A 21766-nucleotide genomic window follows, 5' to 3' on the forward strand; every position below is an offset into this window, starting at 1 on the left:
AAGTTACAATGCAATGTGTTTCTTGATGTTGAGCAGGCATGATTATTGATATAAATTCCCCATGGTCACCATATTTATAATGATGTTAATAGTTGATGTATAATTATGTTATGACTTATGAGGATAATAAGCTTATAGAGAAATTGCAGTCGATAGCAGATAAGAGTCGTACTAACTGGTGGTTTTTTTTATCTCCACATGGATTGAATGAGGTGCTTTACCTAATGCACATAATCAAATGGCACAACCTCTAACACTATCACCTGGAAAGTCACCTATTTATCAACCTCCACAAAATCAGGTATGACGAGATGCAAGAAAAGGTTCATATCGATCTGACCCACCACCACTACCACCATAAACTGGACCAACAATTGATAAAGACAAAATTATAACATAGTTTAATTTCAAATGCAGCTTCAAGATTGTCAATGGAAATTGTTGGCAAATGATATATGTATGTCTCATGTTGAGGTTATGTAAGAGATACATTTAGATCTTATTGATAAGAGTACCAGGATGACGGTACCTCACTGAGGTTGGAGGTACGTTATTATTTAACCCTCGTACATTGTTATTTAAATTAATGGTATGGCTATTATTGCATCATTCATTATTTAATAGTATGGAACCATTATATTATTATAGGGTGATACGGTTTCCCGTGTAGAACCATTTATCATTGAGGATCGTGGTACATTGCATGACGACAAATTTTGGACACTTTGATATGAGGTAGATAAATAATCACGTGTGTTATTACCCGTTGATGTATTGTTAAAAACATAATTATATTTAATCTTATCTTTTTGAAGGGTGACACTAAAATTCTCATATAAGATGATAGACTTGATTGGATGTTTTTCACTCTCAACATATACGATAAGCTACTATAATGGCGAATATTTTTCAAAATCTGCATCTTAGTTTATCTCTATGTGAACCTGTATCCACAAACTCCTAATGGCTAGAAAGTATTAGGGTACAAAGCCTACTGATGTAATCCCCCTAACGAGTTTCAAACTCACCCTTGTGAAGGGCGTATGCGTACCACAATAGTCGGGCAATAAAGATGAATGTGGAGTATTCTTATGTTGGTTCCTAAAGAGGTTGGCCGCTAGTCAATCTATGAGCATAGAGGGTAGCACCCAAACCTGTATCGAATGAGACTTGCATAAATTGCATGAGCTACAAGGAAAAAGTAGGGTTAATTTGCATGTTGTATTATTATTTAATATATTTAAGTTTTATAATTATTAGTTTTTACACTAGATTTATTTGTTTTTGTGATATAGTTTTTTCTTAAATCATATAAAAGCCCACTTAACCATAATTAAACACATAAATATACACACTACAAATGACCAACAATTAATTTAAAATGGACAAACTAGAAAAACCCACTCCAAAATGAACACACTACAAAAATGAGTAAACCTCCAGAATGGCTTATCTGGAATTTTAGACGAAATGAACTCCCACATCTACTCATCCAACTGTCCGACTCCAAAGCCCGAACCCTCACCAGTACTAGAATCACTACCAGGTCTTCCTCGAGTGACGACCATACTTAAAATAGATCATTCAAAACATCAGGACACACACACACACACACAATATATATATATATATATATATATATATATATATATATATATATATGGAAGGGTTATATGGAAAACAAAAAACCCTAAAAATGCATAAAAAATACTTAGAGATTACACAACTTTTTTTTTTTTTTTTAAATTTTATATATGAAAAAATCGCATATTTATCTAAAAATCCGATGAAAAAAATAAAAAATCAATTTTTTTTCAAAAAAAAAAAATCAGCGAATTTGTAGTAAAAGGTGCAATTTTTTTCAAAAAAAATTCAATTTTTTTTTGTGATCTATAAGTATTTTTTATGCATTTTCAGGGTTTTTTTTAGCGTTTCTTGTTTTTCCATAGAACCTAAACATATATATATATATATATATATATATATATATATATATTTTAGCGTTTCTTGTTTTTCCATAGAACCTAAACATATATATATATATATATATATATATATATATAGATATATATATATATATATATATATATATATATATATATATATATATATATATATCGAGGAATCCCATACTCTACAAGCATCCTGGTATCATCGCAACTTTCCTTGACTCAAGTACGAATCCTCTGCTTCCAGTAGTACGGGCCTATACTACCTTCCACATCTATCTGTACTTTCCCCAATGATTGCTCCGAATCCCCCAAGTCACTCCCTTATCTGTACATACAACCCTCAACAAGACAAGGCTACCCGCACTAAATCTCTTCCTAGGGTAGTCACCACACAACTCTCCGACATCAGATGCAGAAGGAACTCCCTCTAACCCCCCTTTAACTAGCTCACGAATACAATTACATATCACTGACACCAGATAATTCTTCGAATGAAAGGTCTCACACTACAACGGTTGGACTCAAACAAGAGCTGCACAATAGAGTTAAAACCTAACCTTCTAAAATTATTTAGTCTCAATAATATTTAACTTAGCATATTTGCTTACTAGTTAACTGGGGTTAATGAGAACTCCTAAAAAGCACAAAGCAAGCAGCATTCAAGCATTGATTCATCAGAACAAGTATAACCTAAACAGGCCATCCTATCACTGACTAATCAGTATTAGCATGCAAGTCTACAAGCTCATATAGCAGGAATATAAATGCATATCCTTTAGATCATTAGCCCTAATCTAGTATGCAATTCACAGGTTCACATATCAAGCATATCAGAAAACATGTATGGGTATTTTAGGAAAACTTACTTGATCTCAGTCGATTTCATGCACCACACCCCTTTTTTTTTGTTAGAAAATTCCTCTTGTAAAACATTTATTTTTATAAAAACCTACAAAATTCTCAGTTTGAGATTAGACGCACCCGAGAGTGTGCCCGAATCCCTCAAACCAAGGCTCTAATATCAACTTGTAACGTCCCAAAAATTAATACCAAAAAATTAGTTTAATTATAGTAAAAACCATCATTCAAAACGTGTTTATAAAACTGTAATAGAATCAAAGTATGATCAAAACATCCAAATACATCAGAGTCAAATATACTGCAGAACAATATAGTTTGTGCGATGCGATGACCCCGAGCTCTTCCCTTTTGATCCAGAAGTACCTGAAACATAAACTGAAAACCATAAGCACGAAGCTTAGTGAGTTCCCCAAAACATCACATAGCATACATATCAAACATATAATGGGCCACACCTAGCATCGAGCCCCGCTCGGAACAGATCTGTCAATCATCAGGCCTTGCATGGCATCAACCCCGGTACGGTATACATACAAACACATAAACACATGCAAGAATCATAAAGATAAATAACATAAAATACAATTATTAGGCCATGCCTAGCGTTGGGCCCCGCCCAATATACATATCAAGTATCATACATGCAAGAGTCACACAGACAACTAGCATCTTAATCATAATAAACTATAGGCTGACATTGGTGCCTTCGACCCGCCAAACAAAGTGAGGAAACTCACCACAATCTGCTGAATCTCTCAGATAAAATCTCGAACTGCTGATCCAGAAAAATCTCCGCGCCAACACCTTCAAATAATATCCAATTAATAATTGGTCCACAATCCAAAACTGGAATCCTAGTCCGAAGTCGAACCCTCAGGGTAAAAGTCCATTTTACCCTTTCCTCACTTGGTCCAAACCCAAGGCCCAAAAAGCCCAATAATGCCCAACTTCCTAATTAGGCGCAAAACCCATCATGGTCCTAATCTAAGAAAGCCCAAAGCCTTATAATGCCCCAATATCAAAAAACTATTGGCCCAACAATGCCGAAACCCTAAAAGTCCAAAATCTGGCCCATTACGTGAAAGTCAATAAAAGTCAAGCTGCTGAGTATGCTTGGCGTACTCAGACTTACGCTCAACATACTACCACGGGGCCAATACGTGCAACGTACGAGCTGGGTATGCCCCGCGTACTCCACAGACGACCAACCTAACCCATTAAGCACTTAATTGGTTAAGCCACTAATCTAAACTCTCATATCTGATCCTAAGTGGTGTCCTAACACGTAAAGTTGGCAACTTTCCTCCCATACATGACTTAATGGGACCCAAACCTCAAAGAGAATCATGATAATGATCCTAACACATGAATGGACCAATATTACTCATAAATATTGCATTTTATGGACAAAGGACCTCAAAGGTGATAAGATCTAACATCCATGGCTTCTAGAGTAGATCATAATCTCAAATATGGCTTAAAGGACCCAAAAATGCAAAAGTGAAGCCCTAACTTGGATCTAGCAAATGGACCCATCAAGTTGAGAGCTTTATACCTTAAATAGCTTGCAAAGTTGAAGGTGATTCTAGATCTACAAGCTCAAGCTACTCCAAAGCAACCTCTAAGTGTTATTCTTCCTTCAAGTCACCAAAAGCACCACCAAAACTCACTTCCAAGCTCAAATCTCACAAATGGCAATTAGGGATTTAAACTTAGGGTATAGAGAGATGGAGGTTGGTCATATGAAGGTCTAAGGTTGACATAAGTTGTTTAAATAGGTCATAAACCCTAAAAATTAGGGTTCTCCCCTGCTTAGCGTCCACCCCGCGTACTCCCACATTAGCCCAACGTATGTGGGTGCTTCCGTGTTCCACTCACGAGCCAGTACGCTCAGCGTACTCGACTAAGGACTAAAATGAAAGGAATTTTACATTAGGGGCTAAAAAGAAACATACCTACATGGAAAAAGGGTTAGAAGGGTTGGAAAAAATGAGTTCCTTCCACCTTTAGAGAAAAGATAATGATTTAGGTAAGTAGAGAGTCTTTCTAGCTATTACAAATACATCTAAGGTTAAGTCGAAAAATATGTGTATATCTAACATGCAACTTTTAATTTCAAGAAACTGATTGCCATCACGATCCTAACTTCCTCTTTTGTACATCCCTATGTCCCTTTGATTCGTAGCATCGCCATCTTCGACATTTGAAGGATTAGTCGATTTGGAATAAAGAATTGCCAAATCTATTAACTAAGATGTCAAATTGCTTCATCATCTTCTAAAAATTGTCCTCAAATTCTCTTATTTCTAATTTCTAAATGCACCACATTAATTCTTCATTCCATCTCATTAAATCTTGAGTTAACGTCTCCCTAAAATGAAATATAACCCTAAACTAACTAGAAAAATGACATAAGACCTTTTAAATTATAGGAAATGGTTAAATAACAGTTTTAGTCCATGTAGTTTCAAGTTTTTGGAATTATATTTTTTTGTCTTTAATTTTTTTATTTTTATAATTTACATTTCAGGTTTAAGATAAAATTTAATAAATGTTATGTGGTATTCAAAAAGTTGCAAGTTGATAATAACTTTCGATTGCGTTTGCATCCATGGTACTCAAGTTACCAAATCAAGCACGGTTGGTTCCTCATCCGTTAAAATTAACTTTTTCCTTGTTATTTATTTTAAATGACTAAATTAGTCTTTGACCAAAATTGAATTATACTCTTATTTTATTTCTATTTTTCTATTTTTATTGGCTTCTTTTTATTTATTTTTTTGTTTTTTGGTTTTTGTTATAACTAGACTTTTCTTTTAGATATCATGTATTATTATATAATTCGGAATAAAATTAAAATTACAATACACAAATAAAAAATATTAAAAGTGAAAAGTAAAATACAAAATTACAAGACTAACGCTCCTTATTATTCTATTTTCCCCTCTTTGTTTTTTCTATGTTTGTAGTGGTGCAATTGAGATATGCCAACAGGAGTTTATGGTGGTACTCCCCTTCCCTCGTATTTTTGTGTCTCCTCTATTCTTTTTTTTTTTTAGTTTTAGGTCCGATCGGTAGGAAGATCGATCAATAGGAGTTAATTTTGATGAGTTGTGGTGGTGGGATTGAGATATGACAAAGAATGCGGCGTGTGATGATTAGAATAAGAGTTGTGGTGAAGTGTTTTGTCTTGATAAAAGTTACGCTAACTCTTAAATATTTGTTTGTCAAGAAATGTTTATTGACAAGAGAATCTTATATCTTAAGGAGTCAGTGGGAGTCTCAATGGTCTTGAAAGGTTTCAGGAACAAATCAAGAATAAACCTTATCGATCATCACTAGCACACGACTTGAGGTTTACAACCCATCGTGTTGACACTATCTTGTTTCTGTGCCATTCCAATTGAGTTAATTATGCATGTGAGTTCTCATTTGAACGCATAAAAGGCAAGCACTTTGATCAATGAAAAGTACATTGATAGGAAAGGGTGAGCTACTTAACTACTTGGAAGACATGGTGGGCAGCCGTGTTACCATAAGGCAAGAGATCAAGATTGACAAGGTTCGGTCTATATGAGTTTGGATTTGTCGCAAACTTTGGTTTTGGGCAAATTCGCATGGATAGGAACACATACACCATTAAAATCTAAGTGTCATAAGATTCCCTCCTTCATGAAAATGAATGTGAGGAAATGCTTTCACTAAGAGAGATTTTAAGAAGATAGTAATTGTGAAATTGTATTCTCGAATTCGATTATGGTTACGGTATCCCTTTCCATGATTCGAATTGTGAGATCTGACAATTAGTTTGAATTGTTTAGACACACATATGAGCTATCTAAGGAAAAGGTGTATAAGACTAAGGAGCTTAGATAAAAGATTATCAAATCACTAGGTATTAGAAATATGAACTTAAGAAATTCAATAGGTATTGTTTTTCTGGAAGTTAAGCTGTTTTTTGAATACATGTCAAAGCTAGTGGGAGCATAAGTGTTATGCTTATATGATAATAATCATCATGATAGTGGGAGCATAAATGTTGTGCTTATATGATTATTAAGGCAAGTATTGCAAGTTAGCAATATTAATTATAGAAAACAAGAGTTATAATTTGCAAAGTCGTAAGGGTTGAATAGTTGTTTTGCTATAATTAAGGGAGAGAATATTGTACTTCATTTCAAATCTAAATGCTTAGGTTGTGGAATGTTAATAAATTTAGTCAAGGATACATAGTGCGTTCTCAAAATTTCGATTATGATTATGGCATCCCTCTTCATAGTTTGAATTGTGAGAACGTGACACATTAAATATTATGGTAGAAGATTGATAAAGTATCATATCTTTATGTAAGACATTATGCATCGGGTCCCATACGCTTCGGGTATAGGATCGATTGCAAGTGCTATAATATTTGACCATTCTAAAATTTTCCAAATGTCTAGCACATTAAGAGGGAAAAAGGACAAGAATCAGTTTTGACTAAGATAATTAAACAACTATCAAAGGACGATCCAAAGTTCGTTGAGGATTGGTTGCTTGTGAGTAGTTGGAAGTATGGTATTGGATGGACCATATCGACATTATTATGAATAGATAAGATTCTATTAAGAATGAGTTGTCATATGGCAAATTTGGAAATGTTTCATATTAGGAGTTGGATATTGAAAGTCTATGGCAAGATTAGAAAATTTTATGCAAAAGGATGTTCAAGGAATGTACTTTGAGTGAGAGACATCACGTCTATGGAATTGTATTGTAACAATCTCAAATAAAGGACTTTGTAATTTCATTAGCAATAGTCATTGTGACTTTTTGTGCTATGACATTACGAAAGGATCATTGCATAAAATGTTAGAATCCAACATAAGTGGCAAGAATTTGATATTCTTACACTTGTGATAAGGATTGGGAGTTGTGAAATGAGTATGATTGGAAATGTGTTCATTTGATCTATTTCACAAAGTAAGGACCGTAGGTAAACATTGTGTGCATGCTTAGAGCATGGGGCAAATGTAGTAATAATTCAAGTAAGAAGTTGATTACCCGAAACAACGAATAATGAGTAATCAATATGGTGATTAAATAAAATGTTTTATTTATACCCAGAGTTTGGGGCCATACGAGATCAGTATTATTCTTGTGTTTCACTTTGCATGTTTTAACTTCCTGAATAATTAATTATTTTAGAATAATCAAATTATTCGAACGGACCATAGTCGTTCATATGTTGGAAGTAGGTATGAATGAAGACTGTCATGAATTGGTGTGTGGATTGTCTAAAGTGTATTAGACATAAACAAAGGTTTGCTGCAATGTTCATGAGTGCTTATGAATATGATTTGAGCATTGGATTAAACCCACGCTCACTTGGATCACTTCATGAATTGTATCACGAGTGATTGGTGAGTCAATAACATCTTATATTCTTGAAACCGAGATGTGTGAGTTGTATCTTGCGAGTCGGTTACACATTGATAATATGTAAACGCACCAGTAACTTGGTGTTATAAAACATATTGTTGTGTGTGATTCGGTAAGTGAGTGCAAGCAAGCATTGAATCAAATTTTATTCGTTCCTTTTATCCAAAGTAGGATAAAAGCGATATCTTTGGGCCCCTCGATGATTTAGTGATGGCACCTAAGCGCTTGGCCAAGCCGGGACTAATTTGATGTGTTCAATTGTAGTCTGTTGTCAGTTGTCATAAATCGGAAATCGGGAAACAGTATAGAGAGAATGATTGTAATCCATGTCTCATATCTATACGATATCTAGAATGGAGGAATATATGATCCCTTATCTAAAGGACGCGTATCTGATAAGATCAGAGTTGACAGCGGCTTTTGAAAGCTACGATTACAGATCAGGATCTGAAGTCATACGCAGAATAGTTATTAGACTTATCCAAGTGGGAGACTGTTGGATTAGTGTCTAAGTCCATAACTGTTTTGGTATGTACTTCACCCGATAGTAAATGGTCCTTTTGGGTTGCCTTCACCAAAGCAACTTGATAGGATGAATTATGGAGAGAAATGATTAATTATGATTTATTAATATATTATGAGAATAATATATTAAAGGAGAAATCATATTGTTTAATTAATATTAGTCAAGAATTAATTGATAATTGATTTTATGGCTAAAAGAGATTAATTAAACTTAAAGGACTGGAACTGTAATTATAAGATAATTGCATTTGGGTTATGGATTACCTTGGAATAATAGGTTGGACGAATTCTATGGGGAAACCCATTAGAAATCGTCCAAGGGATATTCTAAAAGGGTCCATGGGCTGCTTAGGGCTTAAGCAGTCAGATTAGGGTTTCCTAGTTGAAAACTCTAATAGTCTACATGTATATATAGTACCCTTAAGCCCCAAAAACGTGGCTAAGAGTTCCACTAGGATTTCTGGACGTTTTGGGCAGCCTCCTCTCTCCTTATTCTTCATCCTCTTGCTCTTGGTGTTTGTGAGCCATTAGAGGAGTGACAATTGTGACTCTAAGCTTTCTAAAGTCATTACAAGGAGGATTTGTGATTGTTATTGCTATATAACAATCAAAGGTAATTCTCTAAACCCTAATTTCAGTTTATAATATGTTAGATCTAAGATTGTAAGTCTTGGATATATTGCATGTACAATAGAGAAACCTAGATCCAAGCATTAGGGTTTGCATGAGTACATAGATGTTCTTATGGCTAAAACCCATCAGAAAAATGATACAAGACCTTTTAAATTATAGGAAATAGTTAAATAACACTTTTAGTCCATGTAGTTTCAAGCTTTTGGAATTATATTTTTGGTCTTTAAGATTTTTATTTTTATAAGTTACATTTCAGGTTTAAGATAAAATTTAATAAATGGTCATGTGGTATTCAAAAAGTTGCAAGTTCATGATAACTTTCGATTGCGTTGCACCCATGGTACCTCAAGTTACCAAATAAAGCATGGTTGGTTCTTTGTCCGTTAAAGTTAACTTTTTCCTTTGTTATTTATTTTTAAATGACTAAATTACTCTTTGACCAAAATTGAATTATACTCTTATTTTATTTCTATTTTTCTATTTTTATTGGCTTTTGTTTTGTTTTGTTTTTTTTTTTTTTTTTTTTTTGTTTTGTTATAACTAGACTTTTCTTTTAGATATCATGTATTATTATATAATTCGGAATAAAATTAAAATTACAATACACAAATAAAAAATATTAAAAGTGAAAAGTAGAATACAAAATTACAAGACTAACGCTACTTATTATTCTATTTTCCCCTCTTTGTTTTTTCTAAGTTTGTAGTGGTGCGATTGAGATATGCCAACAGGAGTTTATGGTGGTACTTCCCTTCCCTCGTATTTTTGTGTCTCCTCTATTCTTTTTTTTAGTTGTAAGTCCGATCGGTAGGAAGATCGATCAACAAGTTAATTTTGATGAGTTGTGGTGGTGCGATTGAGATATGACAAAGAATGCGACGTGTAATGATTAGAATAAGAGATGGAGATGGTGGTCCACCCCAAAATCTAAAATTAAATTATCGGTTGATGATTTGTTGGGTGATTTCCGGTTATAATTTTTGGGTAACTTGTTGGTAGGATCTTTGTTAGGAAGATAAACATGATAAACAAAAATAACATAAATTCAACATATATATAAAGTTAGAAAGGGGTAAATTAGTCGTTTCACATGTTTAACCAACATCTTTTAATGGAGTTACATAAATGGATCAATCATGCTTGACTTGGAAACTTAAGGTGCCACGGATGTAACGCAAACAAAAGTTATCCTGAATTAATTTGCTACTTTTTGAAAACCACCCATTTATAAAATTTTGTCAAGTTTTAAATTTCCGAATAACACTTTAAGTTCTTTACCTTGTTAATTTGTAAGAATAAAAAACATTTTTTTGTCCCTATAGTTTCAAGTTTTTAGAACTATATTTTTGGTCCCTAAAATTTTTAGTTTGTATGAATTATATTTCTAGTCCTTGCCTCATTACTTCTCACAGAAAAATAATCCCAAGAGAAACGGTACAAATTACTAAAATAGGTATAACTTTTCACAATTAATTTTAATTTTTAAGAAACAAATGATTTATACTTTTCGTCGACCCTATTTTTTGCAATGTTGTGCACTTAATTACGTATAGGTTTATATACCTTTTTACAAAAAAACTAAATTACATTTTCGATCCCTGTGGTTTCTATAATTACTTATTATTTGTTTTATTAATCTCTTAAATTACACAAATTACATGCCAACTTTTTATATTATTTTATTCTGTGAAAAACATTATTTTAAGATTAATGAAATCCCGTATAGGCCATCACTACGTGTTTATTACAAAGCACTAAGAAATTTCCAACAAGCAAACTCATTTAACCCTTCGGTGCCATGTAACTTTTCCTTTATATATCCATGCATGCATCATGCATTATTTATTTCCGGCTCGTATGTGAGCAAATGGCCATAGAGAGACTCAAGTGACATAGTCTTCAAGTTCTTTGTTTGTCTTATCAAAAATGTTACCAATTCCCAATCCGAAGATAGACTTTTGAGAAATTTATTCACAAGTTCATCATTATCCAAGGTTTTGCGGTGTTGTCTCAGATCATTGATGAGATTATTAAAACGGAGGTATGTCTGAGTCAATGATTCATCAGGCTTGCATGTGAACACCTCGTACTGCTGTATAAGGAGAAGCCTACGAGAGTCCATTGTTTCATCTGTACCTTCAAATAGGACGATGAGATTGTCCCACATTTCCTTGGCTGACTCACAGTTCATGACAAAATGATAAACCTCATCAGGAAGGGACACACTCAGAATATGCATTGCTGTATAATCAAGACCAACTTTCTGTTTATCTTCATCACTCAGTTTAGTTCGACCTTCCTTTATTGTTTCAACCAATTTGTTGTCAAGAAAGTTTAGGTAACCAATCATACGGTTCTTCCAAATGGAGAAGTTATCAACACTAGAGAGTCTTGGGGGCTCATTTATTGAGCTATGTTGGTCTTCTGAATTACTTCCGGATGCCATAACCAAATCCTGCAACCCATTACATTGTTCATTAGTAATATCTATACACTATACACACACATACACACACACACATAGGAAGTACATGTTATGTATGGATACAAGTTGCATGCAAAACTCGAATCTTGCAACTGTAGAGGGTACGTACAGCCATGTCATAGGGAATAACTGATTCGAGCAAAATATGTTTCTACCAGGAGATGTTTTTGATATATTAGAATTCAATTCCAAGCAAAGATTGAGAAGAAAGGCTCAACACGTTAGAGTTTGAGGTATTTTTGGAAAAAGGGAACCTACACTTGCCCTTTTGATCCCAACATCTTCATGACCTCCAAGGTTCTTCGTTTGTCCCTTGGGTTCGACCTTGCGACGATTATCCATATGGTAAATCTGAGTCAACACTTTGGTGAAAGCGTTGTCGACACATGATTTATCGAGAGCTGATGTTTCCATGAATAAGTTAATATTCTCTCTCTCGGCAAATGCCTTTGCATCCTCCCTTTGGACCTCTCGCAAGTTAGTTTGATCAGCTTTGTTCCCAAGGAGCACGATCACCATGTTTTGATCCTTGTGATCCCGAACCTCCTTCAACCATTTTTCCACGTTTTCAAATGTTATTTTACGTGTGATGTCATAGACGATCAATGCACCTACTGCACCTCGATAGTATGCACTAGTTATGGCCCGATACCTGTAGTACTTCATATAATTAAACAGATATGACACATTATATATGCAATACCAACACCGAAGGGTTAATTTTGGATGCATGAACATACATGAAATTAATGTCATTCTAAAAAATATATAAATTAGATACCACGACCGAATTAATATAATATGATGAAAGTTGGTGCGTGTAAGATATAAGAATTGTAAAGATAAACACGAATATATGTACTTTTCTTGGCCAGCTGTGTCCCAAATTTGGGCTTTGATAATCTTGTCGCCAACTTCGATGCTGCTGTTGGCGAATTCAACCCCGATAGTGGCTGAGGATTTGAGGATGAATTCGTTCCTAGAGAATTGTGATAAGAGATTGCTTTTCCCGACACCTGAATCCCCGATCAAAACAAGCTTGAAGAAGCAATCGTGATCATTATACGCCACCATTTCTTTAAAGGGAGATCAAAACTTTGTTCGGGAAGAAAGAGATCCAAGATTGGACGATGATTAGAGTTTAATTTGTTTTAGGTTTCCGAGTAAGTTTTCTATCAATTGTGTAATGGTAAGCGTTCCATAAAATCTAAATATAGTTAAGTCTAACAAAATAGAATATCCCAAAACATTTTTGTAAGTTTCGAGCTTGTAATATATGAGGTAGGAAACATTTTAATTAGTAAATTTAGCACAAAATGAGCTCTCAACTCCAGATAGGTTTAATACATACGTCTTAGGTCCACTAACAAAAATAAAAATGAAAGCCTTTTAAACTATACGTATTTAATTTAAGACAAATCCTAAAAAATAATAAGGGTGTGTATGAGTCGATTTGGTTCGGTTAATAACTAAAATCCAACCATAACCATTATACATAGTTAATGCATGCATTTCGGTAGCCATTGAGTATCGGTTAGTATTGGTTATGGTTAACGGTTTAGTCGGTTAATGGTTATGCACTACAAGAAATAAAGGCATTATCGACGACGAGGACTTTTAACGGTGACTCAACAATTTGTCGTCATTAAAGGCCGTTGTTGCCACTAAAGGCATCACCGGTAATGCCTTGTCGACCGAATCCGCGTTATCCTCTTTTGATATGTCCCAATCGTTCGATCGAATATAGTAACGACCCAAAAATCATAAGGTAAAAAATCCATTTTTATTTTAATATATAAACAACTTTTATTCTTATTAATCATTTTAAAACATGTCAAAGTGAAAATAGTTATCTGAGTACACTCCTAAAATCATAAGTGCGGAAACATCGGTGGATGCGCTGCGATCAAGCCGGGCTCTACCATTTCGAACCATAACCATAAAAGTGTAAGCACAAATCTTTGTGAGTTCCCCAAAATACCTCATACCATACATATCAAACATACAATGGGCCATGACCCACAACCATCGTGTCCTGTCCGGAAAGATCTGTCAGTAACATGCGATTGGCCCCGCCCACCACACTCATTAGACCCCGCTCGGTATACATGTAAACACATACAAGACATGCAAGAGTCACAAAGACAATTAACATACTATAACATAATGAACTGGGTCGGTATTGATGCCTTCGACCCGCAAGTACAGTGACAAATATCATACTATAACACACTTATCAGACCCCGCCTGACATCAGGCCCTACCCGATATATATATATATATATATATATATATATATATATATATATATATATATATATATATATATATATATATATATATATATAACACATGCAAGGTCACACAGATAGCTAGTAAACTAATAACCACAAATCATGGGCAGACATTCGTGTATTCGACCTGCTAAACACTGGAAGGAGACTCACCTCAATCCGAGATAACCAGAACACACGCGTTGCCGCTATCGGAATCCTCACACTTAACATAACCAAAATATGCCTAATCAATAATTTAATATATTTTCCAAAAATCCAAGCTCCCAAACATCCTCTATCTTTCCAATGGGTAAAAGACCATTTTACCCTTCTCATATCTGATCCAATAACCCATGGCCTAAACTCCAAAAGACCCAAGGCCCAAAAGGCCCAAAAGAAAACCATGCGAGTACGCCCTACGTAGCCAACTCATACTCCCCGTGTACGGCCCACTGAAGCACAAGGTACAACTCGCTAAAGGTCAAGGAGTGGGACTTCATGCATTACATTGAGCGTACGCATATGTACGCTCAACGTACTTATCAAATGACAAAATCTTCATATTAAGCACTTAATGCTTAAGAACAAAACATACAAACTCATATTTAACCTCTAAATAAGGTATTAATCCATAAAGTTACCAGCTTTACTCCTTTACATGACTTAATGGGACCCAAAACACATTTTTATCCATTTAAACCCATAATATGAACATAAACTTAAGCATGATTCATCAAAAACCCATCAAGATGATATTTTTATGGTTCCTAATAACTCCATAAGGGATAAAGTTTCCAACTTTATCCATTAGAATGGTCCAACCAACCAAGATCTAGTCTTTAAGTCTCAAAGATACCAAAAGTGCATCTTTTCCAACTTAATCCATGAAGTCCAAATCTCAAGCTTCTAAATCTGAATCAATATTATGTTTAGATGGATAAAGTTTCCAAATTTATCCATAACAAGGTCACAAACTTTTAAGATCTAAACTTTATGCACTAAAATGACCAAAATCTCATAACACCCAAAACTAGGTAGATCTATCAAATGCATCACCAAGATTCAAAGATTATACCTCTAAAAGAAAGATCAAGGTGAACAAAGTTTGGATCTACAAGCTCCAATACAACCAACACTTCAACAATGAGCTCCTTCTTCTCCAAGATGCACCAAGAACACTCCAAAGCACTTAAAAACACCTTCTTTTTGCTCAAAATTCTCAAACTAGGGTTAGGATTTCAAGGGAGGGTGTTCGAGAGGTGGAGGATGAGAATGTAATGAGTTTGGGGAAGTTAAGGAGATCAAATAAGGCTCAAAACACAAAAATATTGTTTGGAACTAATCTTGTATGCCCATCATACTAAATTTACGCCCAACGTACTGAATTTACGCCCAATGTACTAGACTAAGCCCAAAACCTTCCTAACTTCAAATGGTCATAACTTCTTCGTTTCATCTCTGATTTCAATGATCTTTATATCCATGGAAAGGTATTGAATAACTCTAAAATAATATCTAAATATCTTCGACTAAAAACTTCTCGAACAAAAATCCATATTTCATGCAAGAACCTGGCTTAATCTCTTCCTGTTCTACCCTTCGGCCCAAAACAGAAATCGAACTCTTGGATCACATAATCTACATTACCCACATCCAATTGGGTCTAAAACTCTCTTTCCCAAAGCCCGAATCCTTATGATACTTGATCTTTTGGTCGCGACCTCGAATTATGAAACGACTAGAAACTAGGTGTTAGAACTCTCCCTCACTTAAATTAGATTTTGTCCTCGAAATCGCTCCTTTCTATTTTCTAGGAAATCAAACGATCCGACCAATTCTTCCAAATCCCTAATAAAATTCAATCCTAACATACGGTGGCCTTCCAATAATCGAACCTATCCTTAGCATAACTCAAATGTTGACGACGAACGAATCCTTACTCCCGCTAACCTTAACCTATGTAGGATAGCCATCACTGCTCAACTCAAATCCAGGAACCCAACACCTTATCCGACTTCCTGAAAAACAAAACCATTTCGAAATACTATCAATAGGACCTATCACTGCAATCCGAACATGACTCACATTCCAAAATCCAAAGACTAGCACTTGCAATTATCCGAAATTTTATTATTCCATGATGACCTTCCACTAAATCAAGATATAAAATACCTAATCCACCGTGGAGACTGAATGTCTCACACCTAGTCCCACCACAAGGATCCGACTAAGAGTCTAACTAATAAGGGTTACCGTAGCCTAACAACTACACAAATATCTACTACTGACCATAGATTCATCCTACTCTAACCGTGATCTAATACCTTACTCCAAGCAATTTCCAACGGGTCTTATCCACTCTTACCATAACCATACGGGCCTCGCCCATGGGTTTCACCTAGTCTGCACAATCGAATAGGCCTCTCCTATGGGTATTACCCAATTGATTGTTGTACAAGCATAAACTCACCTCGATTCCAACAATCTTCATACCAACTAAGAGTAATCCTTCGATAGTATTGCGCGCCTCGACCCGGGCAAGCACTGATCTTTCCTCAGTCCCACAACCATTCCCATAATGACCTACTTCATTCTGGTGAATGCTACTATCCCATCATAGACTTACAACACCTCCCTGATAGCCAATCATCCTTTTGTATGTTATGACTACCCCTTAGTCTTATGACATCCCCATATCAGCCTACCAACCTTGTGAATGTTATAGATGCCATGTAGTCTTACAACACTTCCATATTACCATATACCTAACCCATGGTTTTACAGTCTATCTACCATACCAACCATAATCATTATGAATCGAACTCGTTTCTGATTACACCCAGTCTCTGATTACACCCAGTCAGGTGTTTCGATTATGCTTAGAACCCTAAGCCTTCATCAGACAAGAATAGGCAGAGAGGCTCTAACACAACACTCAACCTGGATCCATCCACATACCCATCATGCGTCACTATTGATGCGCAATGAAACCTGAATATCCACTCTTTTGCAACCTTTAGACCAAACGATTCTCCCTTACTTGGATCCGACTAGGCTCTTCCAATCCACCAAAAAATGATGGATTCCCAATTCATCTCTCAACCTTACAGTTCAAACTTGTCAACAACCTGAGCTTGCAAGAACTAGCATTCCATTACGATCCAACTTTAGCGATCACACACATTCCAAAACCAGATAAATACTTCCCAAAATCTCAACGAGCTCAATAATCCCAAGTACTTCCAATAATACAACTCCAAATCGTTAAGCTACTTTAGCTTGTGCATAGAACTATAACCCCTCATCGGAATGGACGGATCACCAATCCAACTACCTACTTATAAAAAAATCGGTGCACTCTATGTATCTCTATCAAAGTCCATTTAAATCCTCTCAACAATCCAATCACCAGAACCAGCTCGAGCGATTAATTTTCCACTTACACTCTGGATTGATGGTTCTCTTCTACTCTTGCCCTACCAACAGTAGTAATTGACTCACTGCCTGTCACCAATCAGCTGACATTCCTCCTGATTGATACAAGCGCACCTGAATTCTTACTTCGTTGTCTCAGATAGGGATAACCAATTTCCACAAGATTCTTTCTTAAAAGCCCATGATGCGAGTACCCCTCTTACATACTAAAGACATGAATTCGTAGATACCTATCTGACACTTGCATTCAGAACAATCCTTTATACCTATCAATCGTGACAGATCTTCATCGGCTTAAGTTTCACTATTCCTATAAACTTGACAACTACTGATCTTACACTCATAATCAAACCCATTCCTTATAGCCTCGAAACCATAAAGAACATTTACATATCCTTCCTTCAAACCCGACATGCCCACCTTACAAATTCCTTGAATTCTTACTGATACCTACCAATGATCAGACCGAACGTTGGTCTCCTAAGCGGAATACTTACTCCTCTTCTAAACACAACATATGGTATGCAAAATGGCATATGATGACTTTTCAGATAAAATAACTATATTACTCATACAGGTGCTTCCATTCTTAGCTTCCTAATGTTCCCAGACTCTAAACATGGAAAATTCTTACGGGTCAACCTAAGTGACCTATAATTAAGACCATCCTGAAAGGATTCACCAACTGGCACCAAACTTGTCGTAGAAATATAATGATTAAACTACCTTACAAAAGTCACTAACTTGAGCATTGTAACCGAAGGCTGGAACCTAGTCTGAAATTCTCATTTTACGAAATATCCACTCACCCCTACTTGGAATATACACATCATTCAAACACGCCCAAAACAAAACTAAAGCTCCAACTCGAACTGACTGAAGCACTATTTATTCCTTCCCCTAAGGAATAAACTAAAATGGAGTAAGATAATCCTTCAACCCGTTTAACTCAACCCCAAAAAATTCATCAAACAAGAACATATAGAGGGATCAATTTATAAGTTCTGAGTCTATTCCACTTTAGCACTGTCTTCCACCGAGAACATCGTAACACCGCAATCAACATAGTCACCACACTTGGATACTCTGGGAGGACAAAGTCTCTTCCTTTAGTCCTAGGCACTTTATCCCAACCCTAGCATCCAACTAGTATCTTCCATGCTAAAGGTGTATGGTTTTGCACTTTACCAAAAACGAAAAGGGGACAGTGAGCACTAATGTGGCCCTCTCAGGTGCAATGAAAACAAATCCGCACACTCTGCCTGCAATCCCTTATGAAATGTCCCTCCGTGCCACACCTGTGACATGCAAAAGACCGACGCCTTCCATTATGAAACTTCCTACACTTATCATACCTAGAACTCTTCTGCTCTACTGTTCCTGATATTGAGTTCGCGGACTTGAACTGCTTGGCTACTGACTGTTACTGTATTGAAACTGACATCTCCTCTCCCTTCTGAATCTCTATCTCAACCCCTCTTTTCCTAGCGTTCGACTGTAACTCAGCCAAGGTCTGGTACTGTTGAGCATGCTCAAGTACCACGACACATGTATCTGCTATGAAAAAACTTACTTCGGGCGGAATAAATCTCTCTCTGTAAAACATGCTGGTGATCTCCATCACCAATTATGTCATCTACTTGAGTGATTTATACTCCTGTGCCAGTCGCTCTCTCTCCACAAGTGATACATACTCCACCCGGAACATCTCCAAAAGCTGTTGCCAATTCACTACAACTTTCTTTGTATACGAAAAGGTATAGGTCACAAAATCCCACCAATCCTTTGGTCCCCAACAAAGAAGGTTCATTGCAAACATCACTTTTTGGTCCTCAGGACACAAACAATGTAAAAACATCCTTCCACCTCAGATATCCATCTCAAAGCAGTAATCATGTCCTTGTCCCTTCAGAACTCCAAAGTCTTCGTACTACTAAACTCTTGGTACTATATTTCCTACATCTTTGAAGTTATGAAATAGAAATCACTGCAGTGGTTATGGCAATAGTAACCTCCACAAAAGCGGCATATCACCTATCGAACTCCTAGATCAACATGGTCTTGATAGACCCAAGCATCTCCGAAATTGCTTCCCAAATTTCCATGGCTACCTCGGCCGTAATGATATCGCAAATCTCCTCATCAGGACCCGTCCTCTCTGGGTTGCCAACACCTGATCCTGAACCTCTGATAATCACCATACTGAAAATTCACAACAAAAGGGTAAAACATTAAGAGACTGCGCTCGAAACTCTATGAATTCACCTATTAGTTCCTAGGTAGCCTCAAGATTCCTTCTGATTCTTATACGGATCATGTGCTTGTAGTAGTACGAGCCCATGCTACCTTCCACACCTATCCGTAGTCGACTTGGAATTCATCTCAAGGAAATAAGTCATTACACTATACCACCCCTAGGCGCACTAACATCCATATGCTCCTAAGAGCCGCAACTAACTTCCTAGGTGCTTCTCTTAGAATTCTCCTCAATCACGCTTCTGCTCTACTGGTTGCCTTTATGCATACAAGTTATACATGATACACGATCAAACAGACTATTGAATAAACACCGAAGGGAATGATGACCTTGGGTTGTACCAAGTCTAAAACCAATTGGATTTATTTTTTGTCCCATATTCCCCTATTACTCTACATATCATAATACAACATAGTTGTATGTTTTTTTTTTTTCGATTTAAGTTTTACCCTAATCCCACAACCAAACAAGGAACATGGAATAAGGCTAAGTCAATTATTCTAAGGCTATATAATCCTAACCGTATACAAGTATACAACATACACTTAGAAATTCACATAACAAGCAATTCCATATGCTATAAGGCATCACAAAATTCAGTTAGTACTTATCATACAATTCCTAAAGGAATCCTTAGCCTACTCACTATCATGCATTTCTAACAATTCACATATCACCAAGATCAAATTCAACATATATAACAAGTATGGGTATTTTGGGAACCACTTTCCTGTTCGGTGCTCTGACTGACTATACACACCGCATCTCCTTGTAAAACCAAGGTCAAGTCAGAGGTCCATGTTTATGATCCCAAGCCAACAATCAAATAAGAACATGAAAAGAGACTGGGCCCATGTCTCTAACCCAAACGTTTTATTAAAAGTTTGTTTTTTTAAAAAAACGATTTGTGAAAATTCTCGGATCCTGGTTTGAGTTTGGATTCACACAAGTGTTCCTCAAAATCCCTCAAACCAAGTCTCTTATACCAACTTGTAATGTCCCATTTTCACAAGCAAAATTTTCATTTTTAAATAAGGTAAAATCACCATTTACACAAAACCCAATTTATGAAATCCCATTTCTTCCAAAACACACTTTTTTGAAAATCAAAGTAATATAAATAAGACAGAATCTCCATTGTTGCTGATGAGTGTGTACAGTTACGCCTTCGTCTTCCCACGATCATATGTGGTATCTTAAAAACAGTTAATGCACAACTGTAAGCCAAAGCTTAGCGAGTTCCCCCCAAAATACCACACAGCACGATACGCAAACAATGCATCCACACATGAGCCTTCAGTTTGTCTGGACCTCCTCATAAGTCCTATAATGCTCCTATACCACTCTCCTAAGATTACAGTCTAATTAGACTGTCTTGGAAGGCCTACAGTCACCTGGAACTCTCTCTCTCTCTCTCTCTCTATCTTTATCTCTTTCAGTCTCTCTTTCAACATACAGATGATCTACACCTGGCCTACAACACATCGTAGGCCTGCCCGGGTATCTTGGCCTACATCACAAAGCATGATTATCTCAATCGACTATCTAATATGTCGGCATATAGATCAAACAAACAATCAAGCAATAATACAAACACATGCAACTTTCTACACTAGTCTACCTGTATAACAGCTCGCTACAACATATTGAGCCTCATAGAGTATTCTAGGCTAATACTAACATATTACTAATGAATGCATATGTATATATATATATATATATATAGTTAGAGGTGAGATAGATATTCGAACTGGTGATCCCACTCTAGAGCCGCAACTAAACAAGGAACATGCAAGAAAGCCTAGATCAAGAGTTCTGAAGCTATCTTACATTACTACGTACAACCCTTAGGGCACTCCAAAAGACAATCATCGACCCATGGTACTCTAACCATGATAAAACCACTTTTATATCCTCTCAT

At 35.9% G+C, this 21766-nt stretch overlaps 1 protein-coding gene across 1 annotated transcript; it reads right to left on the reverse strand.

Moving 5' to 3' along the window:
* Positions 1 to 11058: 11058 nt before the first annotated feature.
* LOC145100221 (ras-related protein RABA1a-like) lies at positions 11059 to 13102 on the reverse strand. Its single transcript, XM_079037582.1, has 3 exons — positions 12740 to 13102; positions 12136 to 12529; positions 11059 to 11847 (listed from the first exon to the last, which is right to left on the reverse strand). The coding sequence occupies exons 1-3, from the start codon at positions 12949 to 12951 to the stop codon at positions 11224 to 11226; spliced, it is 1230 nt and encodes a 409-aa protein (XP_078893708.1). The 5' UTR covers positions 12952 to 13102; the 3' UTR covers positions 11059 to 11223.
* Between the last annotated feature and the right edge of the window lie 8664 nt (positions 13103 to 21766).

Source organism: Lactuca serriola, chromosome 4, assembly GCF_051521515.1.
Source record: "Lactuca serriola cultivar US96UC23 chromosome 4, Lser_US96UC23_V15, whole genome shotgun sequence".
NCBI lineage: Eukaryota > Viridiplantae > Streptophyta > Magnoliopsida > Asterales > Asteraceae > Lactuca > Lactuca serriola.